We start from the raw sequence: 24,746 nt of genomic DNA, 5'->3' as shown, positions 1-24,746 counted from the left end.
TGCCCATCTCAGAAATATCAAAGAATTGTTTAATATTTGCAAACAAATTTCCAATAAGATGTTTATATCCAAAATATATGAGAAATGCATACAAATCAATGTCAAACAAACCTAATAGTAAACCTGACACAAGGACCAATGTGAGAAGCAGAGAGACAGTCAAAGGAAATAAAGGTTATTCACCTCCATTGTGAATAATTTTCATCTCAATGCTTGAAGAAAAAAAATGTCTCTTGTTGCCTCAAATATTTATAGGAGTTTTTTTTTTTTACTGCCTATCTTTAAAAGTGAAAACAGGAAGGGATATTATGAAATTTTAATCAGGGTAGCACGATGAAATCACCAAGTTTGAAGCTTAAAGGTTGACAAGCCTCTTAAGTATTGGGAGAAGCCATAATATGACTTGCCAAGGAAATGGAAACTTGGGACTAAGATAAACATTCCAAGGACCTTGTATGGACTGGACCTAAGTCACCTACACAGATGTAGCTGATGGCAGCTCAAGCCTCATGTGGGTTCCCTAGTAAGGGGAACCAGCGCTCTCTCTGACATAGACTCTCTTTCTCAGGTTTTCAATTATCTCCCCCTGGCAGGACTGCCTTGCCAGGCCACAGAGGAAGAGGACACACTCAGTCCTGACACAACTTGATGGGCTTGGGTGGGTGGAAAGATGGACTCCCCTCTTCTGAGGAATATGGGAGAGGCAGGGGAAGAGAGTGGGGGGATGGTGGGACTGGGAGGTGAGGAGAGATGGGGATACAACAAGGATTTAAAGTGAATAAATAAATAAATAATTTTTTTTAAAGTTAAACTTTCATCCTTGATCAGAGGGACTTCATCAGTGAGAGATTCTGGTCAGCTCTGATTTTCAGTATTTGCATATATAAAACATAGATTTTTCTTTATTTTTCTTTAGAGTAAATATTTCATTTTGTATTTGTGTCTAATATAAATAATGTATAACATAAGCTGACCATAGCAGAGCATTCCTCTAATCCCACCACCCAGCAATGGAGCAAAACCATAAGTTTGAGGTCATCCTTAGCTCCACAGAAAGAAAATAATCATAAGAGAAACGTATACTCCATGAAGGAGCCCAAACAGAATTCAGGTGACATTAAATCACCCTCAAGGTCTCTGAGGACATTGTCCCTTTGCTCTACAGATTTTCACAAGGCGGATTACACCGCCATCAACTTGTTAGTAACTTCTGAAATTGAGTCACTGAGGACTGTTCACGCAGTCACTCTGTGTGTGCTGGTAGCAATATAAAACATAGAAACCACAGGGAAGCCTGTCTACGCTCCCTCCCCACCCTGCAACTACTACTCACTCCTCCAACAGAGTGCTGGGAAATCTAGTGTAAGATGTAATTTTAGATGTGGCAAGAGGGAAGGAGGCTTAAGATTGATCTCGGCAGAGAAGGAGCAATGAAAATCTAGCAGACAGACAGACAGACAGAGACACACAGAGAGAGAGCTGTTTGCTTGTGTGAAGACTGCGATGGTGGACAGGACTGGGGACAGGACACAGGCAACCCTCCTCACCAGCCACACTGCTCCACAAATTGTGCTTCTCTCCAGGACCTCCAATGAGTAATCGTCAAAAAGCAAGTATGAATTGTTGTGAGATTTCATTACCGTATTCTCAAAAATGCAGACAGGGCATAAAACAGGTTTTAAACCTGGAATTCATTACAACTGATACTTGAGAAAGGGGAGGAAAGCAGTTGGCAGTCATTTCTGATAAATCGTTAGTCTGAAGAAACATAAAGCTGGGATTTTTCTGCAGTGGGTCACTCTTTCCTTTTCCTAACAATACGGACCAGTTTATAAGACCAGTCAATAATAGAAATATATAAACTATGAAAAAACACTACCTTCTCAAAAAAAAGAAACTCCTGTTGTCAAAGATGCAAACAGTATCTGTGTCAGAAATTAGAAGAAGCCTCTCATGCCAGCAGGTACTAAAATCATTTCAGCACTCAGGGAGAGATGCAGCACTCTAACTTTTCTTGAGCCCAAACAATCATTCTAAACGTATAAGATCAAAATGTCTTAAATATATTTTAAAATTCAATAATTAGAGAATCTATGAAGGAAAGAAACTGATTCTTAAGCCCTCTTAGAACTCCCAAACTGGTTGTGTGGTTCTACATAGATTAAACCACTGGGGAATGTCTGCTAATGCTAATTGAAACAGTATTTACAGGGGAGAGGTAAAGGTTATTGCTCATTGGATGAAATTGTTTCCAGCTCTGTTTGATACAAACTACAAAAGTAAATAACTCTCTGACTCCCAGGAGTTTTTTTCCTAGCCTAACATAGGGCACTGGTGAGCCTACTAGTGTATAACCTGAGGTTACAGGCAAAGGATCAGCTAGCACGGGCTTAGCAGCACTGTTAGAACTTAGCAGTTTAATTTATATTAAAGCACAAATCCCAGGAATCTCTCTCTCTCACACACACACACACACACACACACACACACACACACACACACACACACACACGTGTGATGAACAGAGCTCATTCCTAGCAAACAGAAAAATAGACATCCTGATAGGAAGGAAGAAATAGTGCAGAAGGGGGCTAGAAAGAGAATGCTAAAGGATGTCATAAAGTTTTTAAACATTATACAGTTAAATGAAGAAAAGAGATGAAGAAGAAGAAAAGGAAGGATGGAAGGAAATTATAAATTAACCCAGTCTAGCACTATCTGTCAGTCTTCTTCCTGCAAATACATGGCAAGATACTCTCCCAGTAGCCAAGGAAAGGGGCAGTTCTTCCCCTTCCAAAACCTGTGAGAACAGAGCGCTGTGCTTTGCTAACACATATTTTGAGGACAGCTTTGACTGCCAACTTTGGCAGAAAACCAGTCTGAATAAACGGAAGAAATTATTACTAGCTGCCAGGATAACTAAAAACAAGTGTCAAGAAACAAAAATAGAATCATTGTCACACTAAACTTAAAGCCTATGTTGCAATCTTGTGTTGCTATGTCACAGAAAATGAAATATTATCTGCTACTGTTGTCGCTTTCGAGATCCTTTTGGGAATAACTTGTTCCTAGTCTCAGTGTTATGATCTGTAAATAATGAATACTTGTTAATTATTTAGTTATTTATTTGAACAATAGGAAAAATAAGAAACCTACAACATCATGGATGTTCAAGAAAAAAGAAACACATTTTGCTACACTGGGAAGGATGTTTTAAAATATCAGAAATTATGATTTTTTAAATTTTTCCTTTAATATAGAATTTTGTATGACTTATCAATAAGGCATTGAATTAATCTAAAAGTGTTAGTTGAATAATTAATTTCTACTAATGATGCAAAAAGTTATAGATTAGTATAGCTGTTCTCCATTTGTGGGTCATGACTCCTTTAGAGGTCAAATGACCCTTTCACAGGGGTCTCTTAAGGCCATCAGAAAACACAGACATTTGCATTACAATTATAACAGTAGCAAAATCACAAATATGAAGTAGTAATGAAAATAATTTTATGGTGTGGGTCACCACAACATGGGGAACTCTACTAAAGGGTCACAGCATTACAAACAGTGAGAACCACTAGCCTAGTGTATTATTTATTATGAACTATTGTTTTCACTATGAATATATATTTCTCACATTTTCTTTTACAAGGTGAACATCTGAGAACAGCTGCTTAAAAGCAAATTTCAATGCGGGTTAGGTTTTGACATGAAGAAAAGGAGATGTGACTGAGCCAATATAATACTGATCCTGGAAATAATAAAATTGAGTAGAGAGACCCTTGGACTGGTTAGCGGTACTAAAATGGACAGTGATGAATTCCAGAGAGAGAGGTAGTGTGTTTTCATGATTTTGTTTACTGGTTTATATGGGTCCAGAGTTCCTATATGTTTGACTGAACAATGTAGGTAGGATGGGTGATAGATTAGAGATAGGTAGAAGATGATAGATAGATGATTGATAGATGATAGATAGATAGATGATAGATAGATAGATAGATCAGGTTTGTGTACAGATTCTAGAACATGTTTCCTTACAACACCACTTTACCAACCTCAAACAATTTAATAAAGAAATGTTTTCCATTATCAAATACAGGGATGACAAAGTACAACACTGCATTTTACACTTTCCATCTCCTTATTTAAAATTAATCCAAATTCAAATAACAAATTTGTCACTTTAAAATGTAATGCTGCTGTTAGCTAATGACAGCAAGATAAAATTACCAACATAAAATTCCAATTAGTAGACATTCCTTTGTTTGAGAAATAGAGCATAGAGAAATAGAGTGGTGGAAATAAAGAATTTTTTAAAGACGAATGTGGAGTAAAGAACACTCCAGAGTTGCCAAGACTTCTTTTAGGAAATGTAAGGTACAGTCTATAACCGTGAGGCAATATAGCTGAGGCCATTGTATGTTACACAAACATGATTTGTGTTTTGTGTGGTTTTTTTTATTAAAATGTAGATAATGTAGAAATATTGGAGAATTATGTAAATAAGAGCAATAGAGTTATTTGCATAGGAGCCACCCAGGACACCGGGAGGCTTAGCTACATCACCAAGTTGATCCTCAAGTGAAAGAAAATTGCATGCTTACAAGCTCACTGACTCTGAACTCTTTGTTTAGGCTGCATTTCCAGGTCCTTCTAACAACTCTCTTCAGACGCTCGTGACTTGGCATGACAGGGATGAGAAATCATACAACCATAACAACATTCATCCTACTGGGGTTGACGGATGACCCCAAACTACAAGTTCTACTCTTTCTGTTTTTGTTTCTCACTTACATGTTGAGTGTGGCTGGGAACCTCACCATCATCACGCTCACACTTCTGGATCCCCATCTTAAAACACCCATGTACTTTTTTCTCCGAAATTTCTCGTTCTTAGAAGTCTCATTCACCACGGTGTGTATTCCCAGATTCCTGTACATGATGGCGACAGGAGATAACACTGTTACCTACAATGCTTGCGCCACTCAGTTGTTTTTTGTTGTTTTCTTCGGAGCAACAGAATTTTTCCTCCTCGCCGCCATGTCTTATGATCGCTATGTAGCCATCTGCAAGCCCCTGCACTACACCACCTTAATGAACAACCGAGTGTGCACGGTTCTTGTCCTCGCCTGTTGGTTTGCTGGCCTGCTGATCATCCTCCCGCCTCTTGGCATAGGCCTCCAGCTAGAGTTCTGCGACTCCAACGTGATTGACCATTTTGGCTGTGATGCCTCTCCCATTCTACAGATAACCTGCTCAGACACGGCGTTTATAGAGAAAATAGTCCTGGCTTTTGCCATACTGACACTCATCATTACTCTAGTGTGCGTGGTCCTGTCCTACGCTTACATCATCAGGACCATCCTCAGGTTCCCTTCCGCCCAGCAGAGGAAAAAGGCCTTTTCCACTTGTTCGTCCCACATGATCGTGGTTTCCATCACCTACGGCAGCTGCATCTTCATCTACGTCAAACCTTCAGCAAAGGAAGGGGTGGCCATTAATAAGGTTGTGTCCGTGCTCACGACATCAGTTGCGCCTTTGCTTAACCCATTCATTTATACACTTCGAAACAAGCAAGTGAAAGAAGCTTTCAAAGACACAGTAAAACGAGTCGCGTTTCTCACAAAGAAGTAAGGTTTCAGGCTAACTGTCTCAGTGGTCGTGAGCAGCACCCATGAACTGGAAAGTGTGTGTTTTCCTCCCATCACATAGATTCGAGATAATTTTTTCCTAAGAACAGTTTTCTCTTATAATCCAAAAAAAAAAAAAAATCAAGTAAATTGTTTCAACTTCTTGGAAGTTTATTTTACTTAGATTTCTTCAACTATTGTATTATTCAAAGATTAGATTGCATAAGTTTCAAGTATCCTAAAAAAGACATGCAAAAATAATAAGGGTTGTGCCTCTGGCCATATGGCCTTCTCAACATGTGGAATCTAAATACCTATGTCTCGCTCACTAAATTATGTCTCACTTCTTGGGAATATACATCAACCTCTAGTCCTGATTCATCAAAAATAAGTAAAGACTCCTTTTTAAAAACCTATACAGCATTTTAATATGATCGAAGTCCCAATATTGAGCAATAACAACTTCCAGCTATTGATATTTCACTGGTTTATCTCAGAACACACATGAAGGGCACACTGACAAGCCACCCACTACTTGGCGGGCAACTGTGCTTCCATTCTCCGAAGACTAAATATCTTCCCTTCCTGTTCTGTCCTGCTATCTCATCTTCTATTACAATCTCTCCACAGAGAACTTGAACGCAAAGTTCAAGTCACTTCCTGCTGCCAATTCAGGCTTTTTGGGGACTTGTCCCAGTGCCATCAGTAGATCAGTATCTGAGAAGTTCGTGTGCATCTGTGTAACACACTCCTCTGAAGAGCCCCCACTGTGCAATGCAAAGGGGAAAGCAAAAGGAAATGAGACTACTCGATCCGTTTTGTAGAAAATTTATAGAGAGGGGCGAAGTCGGGGAACTGAGCCTTCCTTTGAGATGGGACTTTTCTTGGTGACTCTCGGGGAAGAGAGTTGAAAGATCAAGGCAACTGCTAGATGTGTGTGCAGACTATATGCATTGGTGATTAGCTCTGAGTCACCAATAACACACTGGCGTCACATTAAGGAAAGAAAGAAAAGCACTTTCCCTTGGTGTCATTTAACCAAGATCACGAATCCAAATTTGAACTCCCTATACCAAGTTCCCGGTGTCTTCCATCCTGTCTGTCGCATTAGTCTGAATCTGTACATGTATCAGTATCTGTGTCTGTCTGTCTGTCTGTCTGGTTGATTGTGCCTGTCTCTTTATGTGTGGGACTCTGTGATTCTGTGTGTGTTTGTACATGTATGTGTGGATCTGTCACATGAGCTATGTGTTCCTGTATGTGCTCTCTGTGTCTGTCATGTGACTGCCAGTGTGCCTGTCTGTCCCTAACAGGCTTCACTCTGTCTTTACTGAACAACACAAAAAGGAATGGGATCATCACAGGGAACTTGAGCAGGGTTTTAAGGGGATTAAGTCACTCGCTCCAGCTGATTCCAACCAACCCAGATAGCAACATTGTTTACCAACCAATATCCATAAATGGTTGCTTTCAACCTTTATGGTAGATCTCAGGAAGTTGTTGCTTTCAGCAAATGATACACAGGCATTGTCTGGGTCTGGGGGCATGGAAGTGCACATGGCTTAACATTGCAGCTATGCATTAGTTAGGTTGTAAACGTTAAATACACAAAAAACTGAAGGCAAGTAAAGTTGGGTCTTACATCTTTCTCTTAAGGCAGTTTCATAGAACAGTTTATCACACAATAGGTTAGCAGTCTTAGATTACGTATTAAGTGACTCCAAGGCACATTGCTAGCTATAGCTGGGAAGTGCAGCTTAGAAGTCTCGTAAGATGTAAGAGGTATTTTCAGAATACCTCACAGATACATGCAAAGTTGTCTACCAAAAAAACAGCATGCCATGTTCCTAACTTTAATTTCTGGTGCTTGTGCCTTATGTAAGTATTTTCTGTGATGAAATATTTATTTTTTTAATTCTTTTCCGGGGAAACTGTGAAAACCATGCATGAGTTTGGGGAGGTTTACTGAGAACCAGCAGTTGTCATGACAGTAATGTGGGCCAAGTTGTTAAAATGCTATTAAGTGGTAAAGTCTTTTCATTGTTTTAATGTTTTGTAATTGTGAAAATAAAGTCTTGCGTTTTCACAGTGTGCACACACCTATTACTTATTTCTATCAAACATCTTCTAATTCCTCATGTATGTTCTAAATAAGAACATGGTTATATCAAAGGCATAATATATGATTATCCATGTAATAAAAATATATTATAATATAATACACTACAAAAATATCTACAAAAATATCCAAAGGAAATTAGAATACTCTTCAAAAAATATCTTCTTTTCATATTTAAATTTTCTTATATATATATTTAAAATTTCTTAAACATCAACAAAACAAAGCTAATGCCTTCAGACTTCCTTTCTGGTAACTAAGCACACATCTGCGGGATCTGCATATTTTCTATGCAGCCATGTCAGTGATTGCACTTGAAGTGTGAATCCTTAGCAAGCCCAGTTTATAGTGGTTAATCTCCTTGTTTGATTTAGACAATGGTGAAAGCTGAGAATATTCTAAAGAATCTTTCAGCCAGGCATGGTAATACAGCTGTGATCTCAGCTATTGGAAAGCAGAGGCAGGAAGGTTGGGCGCTCAAGGCTAGGCTAATTAGCAAGTTCACCCTAGACCACACAGCAAGTTCAAGACCTTCCTGAGCACAGAAGCTTCCTCTCAAAACATGAAGGGAAAGTTTTTGAGACTTTCTAAGTTCTGTCCAGTTTACCATTCAAGAACCATGTATGTTTGGATGGGATAAATATTTGAGATTAATTGGGTTAATAAAAAGGCAATCATCTACTTATCTTCTGGAAAAGGAGGCATTACCCTCCTGGTCACCCACTCAGTAAGAGGAAATGCAAATCAGGCCACATTGTTCTGAGTGTTTAGAACCTTATCAGAGAGCACGCAGCGGGCCGGTGAGGGAGATACAAACAGAGCATCCATAGAGAAGGCCACTTGTCATCAAATCCAGCCACTGCTGAAACCGACTTTACCAAGTTTAATACACCAAAATATTCAAAACTTTGTAGCATTTACTTTACATAAGGAATTTCACATGGAAGTAGCTAACTTTTCTATACATACTGCCAAAGGGATGTATTTATGCAACCTTGCTCTCAGCTCTTCCTTCTGTCTCCCCTCAGAATTACCAGTTTCTTCCATCAAAAAGATTTACACTACTGGCAACTAAGGAATGATGAGAGCCTTCCCCTGGGAAGAGCACACCACCCGGCTATCAATATATGAAATGATCAGCCCTGAAAATACACATACACGTCACATTATACAGACTGGGAAGATTATATTTAGGAATATGTACGTTACACATAGGTGCATATAACAACACTTAGTGAAAAAAGAAGCCATGAATTTGAAAGAGGGAAGAAAAAGGAGAAAATAATGTAATTATATTAAAAGAAAAAAGAAAAAATTTAAACAAAGGTTCTTGTTTGAAGGGGTAGATTCACAGAAAGAGAAAACCTTCTCACCCACATTTCATATTCCTGTCAAGTCCATCAGTGTACTAACCTAAAATCTTAGTCTCTCAGAATTCTCCTGAAAGCTACCTAATGATATCCTGCCTCTAATTTCTTCTCAATATTATTCATCCTAATACGTGGGGTATATCATCCTAAAGTATCATTCTCTTAAACTCTTCCAGAACTTTCTAGTTTCCAAGTTTGAAGCATCCACTAAGCAATCAGAAGTTTGCCAACATCTGAGTTCAGACTCATCAATACAAACATTTGCTCCAGCTTCTCAACAATGGCCTAACCCAAAATCTCAACGTTGCCACCTGCTTAGCCGCCTAACTGAAGTTCACTTTACTGTCCCCTAGCTCCAATCCAAATACCAAGGCATTTTCCAGAGCCAGGTTAAAGCTCTACTTCCCATTTACCCAAAATTATTATTCATTTCACAAACTCCAATACTTAGCCCGTGTATTCTGGCATCATGCCCAAATGTTTGGTTTACATTATGTATGATCTGTGAAAAATAATCTTTTTATTATGAGAATCCCTTCTGTTATGATATATAAATTACACACCAAGCAACAGGTATGGTATAAGGAAGTTTATTATTGCTAGAAAGGCAAGAGAGAGAGGGAAAGAAGATATAATCTGAGTGAGCCATGATAGAGATGAATGTACAAAGTGGGAAAGCGACAGAGAGTCAGAGGTATAGACAAAGGGACAGGCAGAGAGAATGCAATAGAGAGACAGACAGACAGACAGATGAGGTGGTGGGATGGTCCTTTTATAGTGTGGCACACACCTGGTGATCACAAATGATGACATCAGAGGTTGCTAGGCAACGTAGAGGCAGATTAGTGGATCACTTGTGAACTAACATTCCTCTCTTTTCCTATAATTAAAAGAATGAGGAGTTAGGGAGGGGTGATGGCAGTGAGGAGTTAGGGAGGGGTGATGGCAGTGAGGAGTTAGGGAGGGGTGACAGCAGTGAGGATGTTGGACTGCTTCTCATGCAAGGAAAGTTAAACTATATAAATATAGGTTCATTGGAAGCAGCTCTTGACCGCCATGCAAGGGGAGAGGGAGAGAGAGGTGAGAGAGAGAGAGAAAGAGAGACAGAGAGAGAGACAGAGACAGAGAGAGACAGAGAGAGACAGAGAGAGAGAGAGAGAGACAGAGACAGAGACAGAGACAGAGAGACAGAGAGACAGAGAGAGACAGAGAGAGATCCAGGTTATATGGTGACAAGGAAGGAAGATCCTCTGCCAGGAAAGTTCAGGTAGAGGACAGGGTATGTCAGCCATGTCCTGCAGCAGGTAGGGACTGAGGAGTGCTGGGAGAACCTGGAGCTCTTTGTCCTGGGTCTAAAGCACACCATTCCAGCTTTTTGTTGATAATAAATAAGTAAGGGGTCTCAGGCTCTAAGATCAACAATTAATAAATGGGGCCTCATGAAACTGAAAAGCTTCTGTAAGGCAAAGGACACTGTCAACAGAACAAAACGACTGCCTACAGACTCTGAGATCTTCACCAACCTCACATCCAACAAAGGGCTATTATCCAAACTATATAAAGAACTCAAGAAATTAAACACCACCAAACCAAATAACCCAATTAAGAAATGGGGTTCAGAGCTAAACAGAGAATTCTCAACAGAGGACTACCGAATGGATGAGAAACACTTAAAGAAATGTTCAACATCCCTAGTTATCATGGAAATGCAACTCAAAATGACTCTGAGAGTCCATCTTACAACCATCAGAATAGCTAAGATCAAAAACTCAAGTGACAGCACATGCTGGGGAGCAGACAGAGAAAGGGCAATACTCCCCTGTTGCTGGTAGGAGTGCAAACTTGTACCACCACTTTAGAAATCAATCTGATTCTTTCTCAGAAAATTGGGAATAGTGTTATCTCAAGATCCAGCTATTCCACTCCTGAGCATATACCCAAAAGATGCTCCACCGCACAACAAAGACATTTGCTCAACTGTGTGTGCTTAGCAGCCTTATTCATAATAGCCAGATTCTGGAAAGAACCTCAATATCCCTCAACCGAAGAATGGATTTTTAAAACTGTGGTACATTTACACAATGGAATACTACTCAGCTACTAAAAACAAAGAAATCTTGAAATTTGCAGGCAAGTGGATGGAACTAGAAATGATCATCCTGAATGAGGTAATCCAGACCAAGAAATACAAGCATGGTATATACTCACTTATAAGTGGATATTAGCCCAAAGTAGATTTCTTGTGAGAGACTCCACACAGCAGGGGATTGGAACATATGCTGGAACTTGCTGATGGACTCCAGGAGAGTGATATGGAAGAGTGGGGGGATAGAAGGACCTTAAGGGTTCAGGAGCCACACAAGGAGACCATCAAGGCTGGCAGATCTGGATCCAGGGGGCCTGCAAACTTTGTTGTACCAACCAAGGACAATGCACGCAGTAAATCTAGACTCCCTGTTCAGATCTAGCCAATGGACAGCTCATTCTCCATGGTTATGGGGAGAACAGGGACTACCTTTGACATGAACTCCGGTGGCCCCAATTTGATCAATTCTTCTAGGTGGGAAGATCCGTGGCACACAGAGGAAGGGGAAGCAGGCTATCCAGATGAGACTTGATGGGCTGTGGTCATATGGTGAGAGAGGAGGTCCTCTTGTGTCAGAGGTCTAGGGGAGGGGAATAGGGTGAAAGAGGGAGGGAGAGGCTGCAGTGATGGCTCAGAGGTTAAGAGCACTGACTGCTCTTCCAGAGGTCCTGAGCTCAATTCTCAGCAACCACATGGTGGCTCACAACCATCTATAATATGATCTGAAGCCCTCTTCTGGCCTGCAGGTGTACATGCAGACAGAGCACTCTCTACATAATAAATAAATACATCTTTTTAAAAAAGAAAGAAAGACGGAGGAAGGGAGGGAAGGAGGAAGGATGGGAACAGGAAGATACACGTGAGGGGATAACAATCGGAATGTAATCTGAATAAATAAATTAAGAAGAAGAAGAAGAAGAAGAAGAAGAAGAAGAAGAAGAAGAAGAAGAAGAAGAAGAAGAAGAAGGAGAAGAAGGAGAAGAAGAAGAAGAAGAAATAAACCAATCATCTTTGGCTGCTTCCTGCTGACACTGGGACAGCAGTAGTGGGGGCAAAAGGCTGAAATGTTGACTAAGTCCAGGAAGAGCAGGCTATTGTACTTCTTGCTGTCCAGGATCTGAAAACATCTGCAGCTGGGAGGGACAATGTAGGTCCAGCTGGCACCATCTGTGAGGCTGAACTGGGGCACCTGTGGGCAGCTGCTTCGGTGCTGACTTGGATATAGGAAATCCAGCAGGATACTGGAACATATATATGGGCAAAAGACAAAGTTAAGTAGATTAGGGAGAGAAATAATTTAGGTGTAGATTCGAAACTTTTGGAGAGAACAAAGAAGAGAAAAGGCTTGAACATAGGATGCCTTCTTCCACTCCCCTGGTTACTGGAAGTAATTAAAACGTTCCGTTTTGGATCTTTGGGTCATTTAAGGGATATTAAGGTCCAAGTTTGGTTGTAGAGGCATGTAAGCTTAGCAGCCCTTAAAGTGGGCATAGGGATATGAAATTCTCCAGAAGGCATCCCAGAGGGGAGCCTGGAGAGTTGGGCAAATGGACTGTCCCATAGGGAGAGTAGGAGTCAGTGACCCATCAAGGCATCCCAAGAGAAAGGTTTGACTCAGCAAAATTGGTGCAATCTATTCCAGCAGCTTGTCAGCTTGGTCAGAGACCAAGGACACAGGTGTCTGAAAGGGAGAAATATGAAGAAACTGTCCCTGCAAATGAAAAAGGGAAGTGGAGTGTTGTGGGACCCCATGGCCGAATCTGTCACCCTCTGAGGCCTTGAGGACAGAACCGAGCCTGGCCCGGTTTTCAGCAACAGTCTCTGGTGGATACTTCTGCATAAAAATAACTCAGCATGGTCCATCCGGGCACATCCTGGTGCAAGCCCTGCCTACCAACAGTCACATAACACAAACCGATTAGTCCCACAGAATCAGACCACTTTATGTCCTGGGAGATGTCATATTTCCTAACACCTTATATCCCAACCACTCCTATACTCTATATAAGAAAACCCGCCATGATAAAATTGAGATCTTGCTCCAGACTCAGTGTATTTTTCCTCCGCCTGTGGTGGGAGGATACTGGGTCTTCGACACTCACCATCCTGCTCAGCCGCCAGGGAGAGGAAACAGCAGCCCAAGTCCCCTCCCGTTCCAGCCCTACCTGCCGGTGTAAGAGACCTGGTAGAGTGTCCCAGCAGTCTGTAGTCATGGTCGTCCCCAGGACTCAGGTGAGACTGAGCATGGACCATGCAGCTAAAGGTGCATCAACCTGATAACTTAGCCAGCCTAAACCTGAGAAACTCGGTGCCCGGTACAAGGGCTTTAGCTGCAGTAAGGTTGAGTTCTCGTAAAGGGACTCTAGTCCACAAGAAAGGATAGACGCATATACGCAGCTTCAGAGTGGGAGTAGAAAGGGGTGCAGTGGCCGTTCAGGGCCCACAAGAGACTGAAGTTTTGCAGCTCCAAGAACAGTGCGATAGTGAATGCAGCTGGCAGCGGAGAACCAAGATGGCTGCCAATCATGTGACTGACCTCTTCTTGCCAAAATCAACATGGCAGCCCACCATGCGTTGTGCACAGCTACAGCAGCATAGCCCAGAGCTGCCAGCACTGCTAGGCTCATTGCAGCAGACAGGCGTCACAGCTGTCCCGACCTGGCTGTGTGGCAATGGCCAGAGGGCATTCGGCTGTGATATCTATGGGGTGGCTGCAAAGCAGTGGTGCGATTTTAAAACCTTCCCTGCAAATGTACCACAGTTTCTGTATCCATTCTTTGGTTGGTGGACTCCTGGGCTGTTTCCAGATTCTGGCTATTATGAGTAAAGCTGCTATGAGCATAGTTCAGCAAAGGTTCTTGTTGTATGCTGGAGCGTCTTTCGGATATATGCCCAGCTTGAACTAGAGCTGGTCCCACTTTTCTGAGAAGGGACCAGATTGCTTTCCAACGTGGTTGTACAGGTTTGCACTCCCACCAGTAATGGAGGAGTGTTCCCCTTTCTCTATATCCTGGGCAGCATGTGCTGTCACTTGAGGTTTTGATCTTGGTATTCTGACAGCTGTAAGATGGAATCATGGAGTTGCTTTGATTTGCATTTCCCTAATGGGTAAGGATATTGAATTTTTCTTTAATTCTTTAAATGCTTCTCAGCAACTTGAGAAGGGTTTTTCATACAATATACTCTGATCATAGGTTCCAATACCTCAACCCCTTCTAGAACCTTCCCACCCAAATCAAACCCTTTCTCTCTCTCTCTCTCTCTCTCTCTCTCTCTCTCTCTCTCTCTCTCTCATTAGAAAACAGGCATGTAAAGGAAAATAGTGGTATAACATAAAACAAAAAAATGGAAAAAAATAAAAAATACATAAATAAAAGAGTCAAATCAAAAGTACATGAAATACATATAGACACAGAGACACACACATTTGCACACACAGAGATCCCATTAAAAACAAAACCAGAAACCATAATATATATGCAAACATTTTTAAAGGGGTATGCTCAGAAGAAATACAATTCTTAGGTTATACTTGACTATTGTCTCATCCTAACAAGGATCTGTAGGCTCTAAATGATTTGAGGACAACTCAAAGAAGTCCTTTGCTGCTACAGCATGAGCATTAGGAAAGGTCATGTAGAGATCAGTGCTTTGTACAGGGGATACATGTGAACAAAGAGCCAACCTCTTCTTCAGGCCACTCAGTGCAAGGATGACCTCCAACCCCACTGTTCCTCCTCTGATGCTCTTCTCTCCAGCCTGCTGGTGGCCTGTGCTCAGTGCGCCCCCTGCAACTTCCTCACTAGTCTCTCTGGGATGTATTTAACACTTGTTCTTCAAGATAGCAACCCAGGATTATTATTAACCCCCAGAACCAAGTCCCCCAGGGAGCATATTATTTTAGCACAATTGATCCCACAGTGCCTATTCTGAAGACAGAAAAAAAGTGTTACTTTGGATATTTAAAAATCTCCAAAAAGTTAAGGCACAGCCTGTCCTAATAAGCACCTTCCCCAAGGACAGAAAGAGACCCAAAACTTCTCTGCCAAGTCACTCACAAGTTAATGAATATTTGAAATTTGGTTTGGCATTTTGAGGTAACCACAGAAAATACAAGAGAAGAAAATTCCCTCAATGCAATAAGACAGTAGCACAAATGCACAACCATGAAGGTTTGGCAACAGCTCACGTGACACACTGAAGTGCCACAGAATGGCTGACATCATAAGTAACCTCCGTGCAGAGGGAAATCCAGATGGCATTTGTATTGTCCAGTGTGTGCCCGGCATTGTTCTAAGAGATGGAAATGCAAATAGTACTGTTGCCACAGTACAGCAAGTTTATTGACAAAATCAATTGGTGTGACGACAAAAAAACAGACACAGAAACAACCATAAGCTGATACCCAACGTGTCTCTCACAATAACAGACACACCGTAATAGAAATGTTGTCTTTGCTCTCACAGTGTGATACAGACTTTACTGTGACCATGTGTGTTGTCATCTAACACTCAGCACATTCTGCTGACTTTGCTTCATTAATCAGGTTCCTGGGCAGAAAAAGCATATTCACTAATAAATTATGTCCTTGTAGGAAGATTTACCTATAAGAGAGAACAAGACTACATGCTGGTCCTCTTTTGGAGGGCTATGCAGTTAACTTTGGTCCTTCTATTCCTCTCATTTCAAATCCAGAGTAACACTTTAGAAATACCATATAGGCTTTTATGTTCACATTTTATACACAAATATTACTGCTTTTTAATTCTGTGAAGACAGAATTTTGTATTTCATAAATAAGATCAACCCAAAAGGTTATTTCAGAGCAGGAGAAATGATGGCTCAGAATGTTAACTGTTGACAACCTGAGTTTCATCCTTGAGAGAACTGACTCCATAAGTTGTGCTCTTCTTTCTCTTTTTAACAACCATTCATGCATTCATTTGCCTGGTTAGTTGGTTAGCTAGTTGTCTGTGTTTGTTTATGTGCCTGTGTGTGAGTGTGGGCTCACACATGCCATAGCATGCATGTGGAGACACCACCAAACATTAGCTTATTACATGCTGTTAAGACTTGCTAGACAATCAGAAAGTGATTGACAGTGCCTCCCTGAAAACTGAACCAAAATTGTCTGCTGTTAGCCAGTCAGCGGTGGTGCACACCTCAGTCGCAGCACTTGGGAGGGAGAGGCAGGCAGATCTCTTAGTTCCAGACCAGCCTGGTTAACAGTGAGTTTCAGGACAGCCAAAGCTACACAGAGAAACTCTGACTCAAAAATAAGCATAACACAGAAAACTTTGTCTAGAGCTAACTGCCTTCATTGCTCTCTTAAATAATTCTGACAGGCAGTCAGATGGCTCAGTGAGAATAAAGTAAAACTCATTTCTTCTTCACCATCCCTGTTTCTTGGACCTACTGAACAAACTACCCACACTCGTAAGATCATCCCTTCTCTAATTTTGACACAGATCTCACCCTCAATCACAGACTTTGCTCCAAAAATGAACACCTTCCACCTGTGAGCCATCGCCTCTCACATGCCCTCATGTCTGTGTAATGTATCCCACTTTGGAGGGCGAGGAAATGGCTCAATGGCCCCAATGCTTGCCTTGTAAACATAAGGTCAGAGTTCAGATCATCAGAACCCCAATTAGTCCAGGTGAGCCTGCAGGACCCAGAGCAAGTTAACTAGCAACACTAGACTATGCATAGGCTCTGGGATTGAATGAGAGACTTTACCTCAATGAATAGGTTAGAAACACAGTAGAAGAGGACTAAACCTCAAACCCATACACACAAGCGCACACACGTGTGTATGTGCATGTATACATGTGCCCACATATATGCATCTCACACATACAGGAAATCAGAGAAATTAATACCAATATTCTGGAGGTTGGCACACAAGAATCAAGAATTCAAGACCAGATGAAGCCCTATATGAAAACAATGAAGGTTGTGGCTAGAAAAAAAATTCAACTTGGAACAACTGCACTGAAATTTATAATTAGCAATTGTTAAATTATCCTTCTTATGTTTAAAGGTGATGACCAACCTTTGATCTGTGTAAGTGATGTGTATTAATATTAGGAAATCTGTCAGTACCTATCTATCAACACATTTAGAAAAAGAGGAAGCTATATAAACGTTGACTATATTAAATGTATTTACCAGGTATGATAACTTCCTAGGTACAAATTTCAATAAAATTAGACATTAATACAAACTCTTCACAGACTATGAACAAGTTATCCATGAATTGTGATGTCAACGCAGATTAGCTAATCTGACTCTTTTACCCCAGCTCTAGGAAGTAAATCCTTTTGACGGTGGTTTATTGCAAACAGTGCTCAGTTCACTAAGAACTTCTAATAATGAGGCACATGAAGCTAAGCAGCTCACAAGTGGGAAACACCCAGAGTGGAGGAAAAGCTATTCAGAGTAAAAGCCATTTTCATGACCTCCCAGCAGCCCAGCATCTCTCAGAAAATGTCTGAGAGGATTCTTCGAACTCCACTGAAGGTTCCCTCAAGCAATAAGAGAAGAAACTCCACATGTGTCTTCCTTCCAACACTTTGTCCTGCGCCTGACTGTTTCTCATTCTATTGCTATACCTTTCTCCAAGGACTCTCTTCCAAATGAGAGCTGCTTAAACTTTTTCCTCCCAAACTGCATTTTACTTTAGTGTTCATTAGTGACTTTTTAAAGTCATGGATCTCAGGGGGCCTTTTGTTTGTTTAATCAGATGATACCTAAACTCCCGTGGAAGACCAAACAGATAAAATTTATACCACTCCTGTTAGTGTGCCATTGACAGGGAAAACTGTTTCCTGTGTAAAGGTCAAAGATGTTGAATTTTTTTTAAACCAAAGTGGGTTTCTTGCCATTGCTGAGGGCTTAAATTCTTTCAACTCTACAGAAATAAATAAGTATTTCTCCAGAAGCAAAATCAGAAAACATCCCTTACTCTTTGACTTTTAAGATTTAGTGAAAGCAAAGGACATTTAGAGGAGACCTGGCAAACTGTGGGAACCGAAGAGCTCTCTACCTAGTCACCAACTTCCTGGTTCCTGCACATTCCTGAGCGCTGGAGTTAATGTGCAGCTAATAAATGCCTCCTCTACAGAAGCCAAGAACGGGGCTTGGGACAGTGAGTGTGGTTTGCTTAGATATGTTCACTGCTCATTACCCAGAACCTGAGTAATTCAAAGTTGTGAAACAAAACCCAGGCCCTAAAATAATTGCTACCATTTCTTGGCAGGAGTAGCTCTCTATGTATCAGTAAGATGTCATTCTATTCTCTAACGACTGAAATTTGGGTTTTAATAAGACTTTGGGAAGAGGCTCTTGGGAACGTTCAAAAGTAAGTTAACACTTTTTAGGGAGAAAATATAATTTTTCTATATTCTCTGTATGGTCTCTATATAGATCTCTCTTTGAGATTTTGGGAAATTTTTCATTCTCTCAATATATCAAAAAAAAAGTCTCTAATGTTTACTTCTTGCTATACAACTTGAGTGTCTCCCTCTAAAGATAATTTCCTCTCCTTGATAAGCAGTGCCAGAAGCCATACATGAGAGGGTAAATCATTCTGATATTAAGATAAAAGTATAATAGGCCTGGTGGCACTCAGAGGAAGGGTGAGCAGGCTATCCGAATGAGACCTGACGGGCTGCGATCATATGATGTGGGAAGAGGTCCCCTTCTGTCACAGGTCTAGGAGAGGAGAACAGGGTGAAAGAGGGAGGGAGTGGGTAATGAGAAGATACAAGTGAGGGGATAATAATCAGGATGGAATCTGAATAAATTATTTAAAAGATAAAAAATTTAAAAAGAAAAAAATTAAAATTAAATCAAAGACCTCTCCTGAACAATTTTATCTATTATACTTGAAATTAAATGAGCCCAGGACCCTAAGGAATGTTAATAGACAGAGGTCACAATATTATCAATGCACTGGACTTATGCCAAGCTGAGGACCCATATGTGGGCACTGGTGCCTTGATCAGAAGACAAACAAAGGTAACTGACATACTTCTAAAATTCAGCATCCGGTCTAGTGAGGCGATTTCCTGGGCAGTCTGGTTTATCTTCCAAACACTTAGTTCAGTCAAGTCTGACTCCTAATGTGACCTAATGTCATGTTAGCATAGACACTGTTGATTTTCTTATCAAAAAAATGGGAAAGAAATACTTCCCTTACTTCAGGAAAAAACACATCTTAAGATCATCTGTGGAAATACAACGAAACAGATGACAGAAACCACTCACTTCCAAAATAATTAAGGTCTGTTGGCATATTCCTGTTCTTTCCTGGGAACAAGAGAAAGAGGCTTTTAGTTGTCCAATTTACTTATTATCGTTACTGTTGTTGTTATTGTTGTTGTTGTTGTTATTATTATTATTATTACTATTACTATTACTATTACTATTATGGACCACCATCATGTACAACAATTCTTAGCCCAGAAATAAGAAACCCCAGAAAGTCACTCACTTATCCCTTGATGGCTACCTGATAAGCAACATCACGCAGGGGCTGTGGATCATTTTCTCAAAATACAAACAGGAAAATTCAATCAAACAGTTGAAAGAGCAGTGTATTATGGAGGCTTTGAGTTTCTGTAATCAACTACTTGACTTCACTTCCTGCTTTACTACAAACAATAATATAAAGCCGTATGTCTGGACCCAGATTTCCTCATCTTTAAATGATAATTACCTCATGTTGAAAATTAAATGGCATAATCTTTTTTTTTATTAATTTATTCTTGTTACATCTCAATGGTTATCCCATCCCTTGTATCCTCCCATTCCTCCCTCCCTCCCATTTTCCCCTTACTCCCCTCCCCTATGACTCTTCCTGAGGGGGATTACCTCCCCCTGTATATGCTCATAGGGTATCAAGTCTCTTCTTGGTAACCTGCTGTCCTTCCTCTGAGTGCCACCAGGTCTCCCCCTCCAGGGGACATGGTCAAATGTGAGGCACCGGAGTACGTGAGAAAGTCATATCCCACTCTCCACTCAACTGTGGAGAATGTTCTGTAAATGGCATAATCTAACAGCATATGGCCATTGGCAGCCTTCTTCTCAGGGTGCCATCATTGCTGTTCCTTGGAGAGACTATGAATTTGTCTGTTTGTCTAGATGAATTTCTGAGTTTGTCTATTGAGTAGATCAAACAAATATCCTTTCCTTTGTTGTCTCCAATTTAAGCCTGTTCTTATTACTTTAAATGCCTCAATATTCCTAGGATGGGTGGCATAGTGAAGTTATTAATCTCTAAAGCATGAAATGAACTTGTTCCCTAGATCTCCTATGATGTTTCTTCATGGGTGAGTAGAAACTAGGAAAACAAGATCAAGAAAAGCATTGCTAAATTTTTCCTACCTTGATATAGTGAGGAAGGGAAAGTCTGGGCTTAGGATTTAGCAAACCTGAATTTAGCAAATTCATTTGATTTTGTCCCTTACAAGCCAACTGGCCAATGACGCTCTGACTTTCATCTTCAGATTTAGAGAATTAGCTACAGTAATAGTTAGGGTGGTTTCTATGTCCTAATTTATGTGGCAGTCTTAAATTCTTGATCATTTAACTCATTGTGCCCTGGAACCCATTTGATTAAGTTTTATTTATCACTTACAGGCTACAAAGAGAAAGATATGAGGCAGCATGTGTAGGCTACTTCATGTAAAGGATCAGAAGAGACTCAAGAACCAGGATTCAAGCAGGCTCAGCTGCACTCCTTCAAGGAAAACAAGAGGAAGGAAATGAACAAAGCTGTGTTCCTCGTTTACAAGCCAGCTGTTCCACCACGTCACCCTTAAACTCAAATAACACATCATCGTCGTCGTCGTCGTCACAAGTTATGGGTGTTTTTCCTTCACGTATGTATGTGTAGTGACCATGGAAGCTACAGGATGTGATGGACCCCCTGGATCTGGATCTGGAGTGGGAGACACCTGCAAGTCTCCATGTGGGTACTGAAGATCAAACAAAGGTCTTCAGGAACAGCAGCCACTGTTCCTAACTGCTGAGCCATCCTTCCAGCCCTTCAAAATACTCCTAATATTATTATTCTTAGAGGAAAATTTTTATTCTTACCTATAGATAAAATGGTCTAGTAAAATTTGGAGACATTGTGACGAAAGTGATTGTCTTCTGATTCCTAAAAATTATCTCAAAATACTGAAATCCCTCACTAAAATTTTAACTCTTAAACACTAAAGGGCTGATAATATAACTTCGTTGCACTTTGGGAAGGGCAAACGGTCTGGTCTCGTTCACTGGACAATGTCCTATGTGTCTGTTGTGCTCAGAGAACTGAGACTGGCCCGGATTTACAGTCGTCTATAAAACCGTGAAGATCAATGTTCTCGCAGGCTTCACTATAGATGATGAAAGGAAAAGGTAAGTGGATTTATATCTAAAGTTCTGGTAAGTGTCCTAGCATAAATACGCAGAATAGTGTTCCTATAGCACTGCGGGTAATTAGAACGTAAATGGTTCTCCAGGAGACTATTTTGACAAGGTCTTCCTTAAATTGAAACCTTAAAAATAAATTTTATTCATGATAGGATAGAAACAGAATTTTGGAGATAAAGGGGAAAATCTATTTTAAAAATCCTTGAGTGAAGAAAACCTTAATATCTCAGAGAGTTTGCACAGCTAGACAAACAAAAGATGAACGTCAGTGTGACACAGGAGTGTGGCCAGGAGGGACCTGTAAACCAGGAAGAGATGGGTGTTAGAAACACATTCTAAGGGAAAGGCAATTCCACTAGACATAAGAATGGATCTCATGTGTGGGTGTATATGACTGTGTTATGTAGGTGAGAATTTGTGAATATGTGTGTTTCTGAATGTATGTGTGTAAATGTATATGTGTGAGTGTGTGTATAAGCATGTGTATAAGTGTGTATGAGTGAGTGCATCTACCTGTGTGTGTTTGGTAGTACGTATGTCTGAATGTGCACATATGCATGTGTGTGTGTGTGTGTGTGTGCCTGTGTGTATGTATGTTTGTGTATCTATGTCTCTGTGTCTCTTCATGTCTCATTGTTTTGTGCACTTTAAAAAGGGAAAAAATATGATGTAATTAGTTTACAGTGTGGATTGTAACAGTAAATGATAAACAGAGGTTGGAAACACAATTTTTACTTTACCAACTTGATATAAAACCAAGACACACTGAGAGCTGCTAGTTTCATGATATTATAAACCATACAAATTTAAGATACTTTTTCTATTCACTAACCCTGGAAATTTCTAGGCAGCTGTTAATCAAAAAATGCCCCAGCTATTTAATTCAATATGCTTTAAAAAATGAAATAAAACACTATGTTGGCTGCTCATTCTCAGTATAATTATCAGCAGTGTGAGTGTAAGTAGCACTAGCTGTTGTCTCCCTACCACCACAGTAACATTTTATTAGCAGGTACAGGAGAGTGGAGGTGGAGGGAGGACCTGGAGGAGTGAAGGGAGAGGAAGCTGCAGGCACAGTGTATCCTGTGAGAGAAGAATAAATGCGTTTTTAAGTTATCTCTTGCCTTAAGCCAACATTTGTGCCTCTTCCCAATGCTCCCTCATGCTGGCAGTCCTGATCCTCAGTGCAATCTCTCTTATTTTCACAAATAGACCAGGCCACAGTCAGGAATCAGTGATGAAAAACCATACAACAATAACGACATTCATCCTGGTAGGACTGACCGATGATGCAAATTTTCAAATTCTGCTTCTCATCTTTTTGTTTTTAACCTACTTACTCAGTGTGCTTGGGAACCTGACTATCATCACTCTCACCCTGGTGGACTCCCACCTGAAAACACCCATGTACTTCTTCCTCCGAAATTTCTCTATTTTGGAAGTCTCGTTCACAACTGTCTGTATTCCCAGATTCCTCTACACAATGGCATCTGGGGACAACACCATTACCTATAATGCATGTGCCACTCAACTATTTTTTGTTGTTGTCCTGGGAGTGACTGAGTTTTTCCTGCTGACAGCCATGTCCTATGACCGCTATGTGGCCATCTGCAAACCCCTGCACTACATGACCATCATGAGCAACAGGGTCTGCACCAGGCTCCTTATTGGCTGTTACTTAATCGCTCTAATTATTGTCCTCCCACCCTTTGGCATGAGCCTTCAGTTTGAGTTCTGCAACTCCAATGTCATAGATCACTTTGGCTGTGATGCTGCCCCACTCCTGAAGATCACCTGCTCCGACACAGAGCTGATAGAGCAGTTTGTCTTGATCTTGGCTGTGCTGACTCTCATGTTCACGTTAGTGTGTGTGGTGATGTCTTACATATGCATTATCAGGACCATCCTCAGATTCCCATCTGCCCAGCAAAGGAAAAAGGCTTTTTCTACTTGCTCTTCGCATATAATTGTGGTTTCCATCACTTACGGCAGCTGCATTTTCATCTATATTAAACCATCTGCAAAAGAAGGGGTAGCTGTGAATAAGGTTGTGTCTGTGCTCACGACTTCTGTTGCTCCTGTGATGAATCCTTTCATCTATACTCTGAGGAATAAGCAAGTGGTTCAAGCTTTCAAAGACATGATCAAAAGGATTGCCTCCATCACAAACAGCTAAAGAAACCCTGTGATGGTTAACACCATTACCCTGACAGGATCTGCCAGGGTAACAATGCCTGGGATGGGTTACAGACAAGATTAACACAGGTGGGAGGGCTCACGTTAACCGGGACACTACCACTCCCTGAGCTGGGCTCCTGGTCCGAACACAAAGGATTAAGAGAGATGAGTCCTAGCATTTATCGTTCATCGTTCCTTGCTTTCCAGCAGAGAATACAGTACGACCAGCTGCCTGGAGCTCCTGCTGCCATCCACGCTGTATTGGGAGGTGCACTCACAGTGTGAGCCAAAACACACCTCACAGTGTGAGCCAAAACACACCTCACAGTGTGAGCCAAAACACGCCTCACAGTGTGAGCCAAAACATGCCCTTCCTTTCATCCATTCCTTGTCTGAGGTATTTTGTCACAGCCATGAGAAGAGCAACTGATGCAGAGATTCTGAGCTGAGAATTATTGGAGGCAGTGCTGTGATTAACTTGACCATGTAATTGTTAGGCCTTTGGAACCATTTTAAGTCTGAATGTGGAAAGGTGGGGAACCTTGGGGTAGAAAAGACCTCAAACTCTATGAGCAGTGCATAGTGAAAAGTTCTGATCGTGCTTTGAAACATCCGATAAATGTGGACAGTGGAGGCTTTAGAAGAAATAATGACTCTGTCAGGAACTTAGCAAGGATAATCTGGCAAAGAAGGTGACTGCATCCCGCCCGTGTGCCAGGAAACATAACGGGTTGAATACAAGGGTTCTAGACTAATTTGGTTGGTGGAAGACTCTCAAGACCAGACAGCACTCTGGCTGTGTTGTTTGCTGATCTTATCCAAGACTATAGTGAGGAAGGACAAATACAGGGAGTATTTGTTGTTGTTGTTTGTTTGTTCGTTTGTTTTTTAGTGTCTCAGTTGCCCACCAGATCCTACTTCTGAAGACATCACACATT

General features: G+C 40.9%; 2 protein-coding genes and 1 long non-coding RNA gene across 3 annotated transcripts in view; 2 read left to right on the top strand and 1 right to left on the bottom strand.

Moving 5' to 3' along the window:
* Window positions 1-20,244, bottom strand: part of LOC127210450 (uncharacterized) — a 138,069-nt gene extending 117,825 nt beyond the window's left edge. The window contains exon 1 of the long non-coding RNA XR_007833323.1: window positions 20,083-20,244. This is a non-coding gene — a long non-coding RNA (uncharacterized LOC127210450). The remainder of the gene's footprint in view (window positions 1-20,082) is intronic.
* Window positions 4,687-5,634, top strand: LOC127210429 (olfactory receptor 6C2-like). The gene has a single exon (XM_051170108.1). The coding sequence runs from the start codon at window positions 4,687-4,689 to the stop codon at window positions 5,632-5,634; it is 948 nt and encodes a 315-aa protein (XP_051026065.1).
* A 2,623-nt stretch (window positions 20,245-22,867) lies between the features above and the next one.
* LOC127210931 (olfactory receptor 6C2-like) lies at window positions 22,868-23,806 on the top strand. The gene has a single exon (XM_051170712.1). The coding sequence runs from the start codon at window positions 22,868-22,870 to the stop codon at window positions 23,804-23,806; it is 939 nt and encodes a 312-aa protein (XP_051026669.1).
* Window positions 23,807-24,746: the final 940 nt, after the last annotated feature.

Source organism: Acomys russatus, chromosome 28 (assembly GCF_903995435.1).
Source record: "Acomys russatus chromosome 28, mAcoRus1.1, whole genome shotgun sequence".
In the NCBI taxonomy this organism is placed as follows: domain Eukaryota; kingdom Metazoa; phylum Chordata; class Mammalia; order Rodentia; family Muridae; genus Acomys; species Acomys russatus.
Note: the sequence above shows the minus strand (reverse complement) of the source record. Positions and strands in the feature narration are given on the sequence as shown.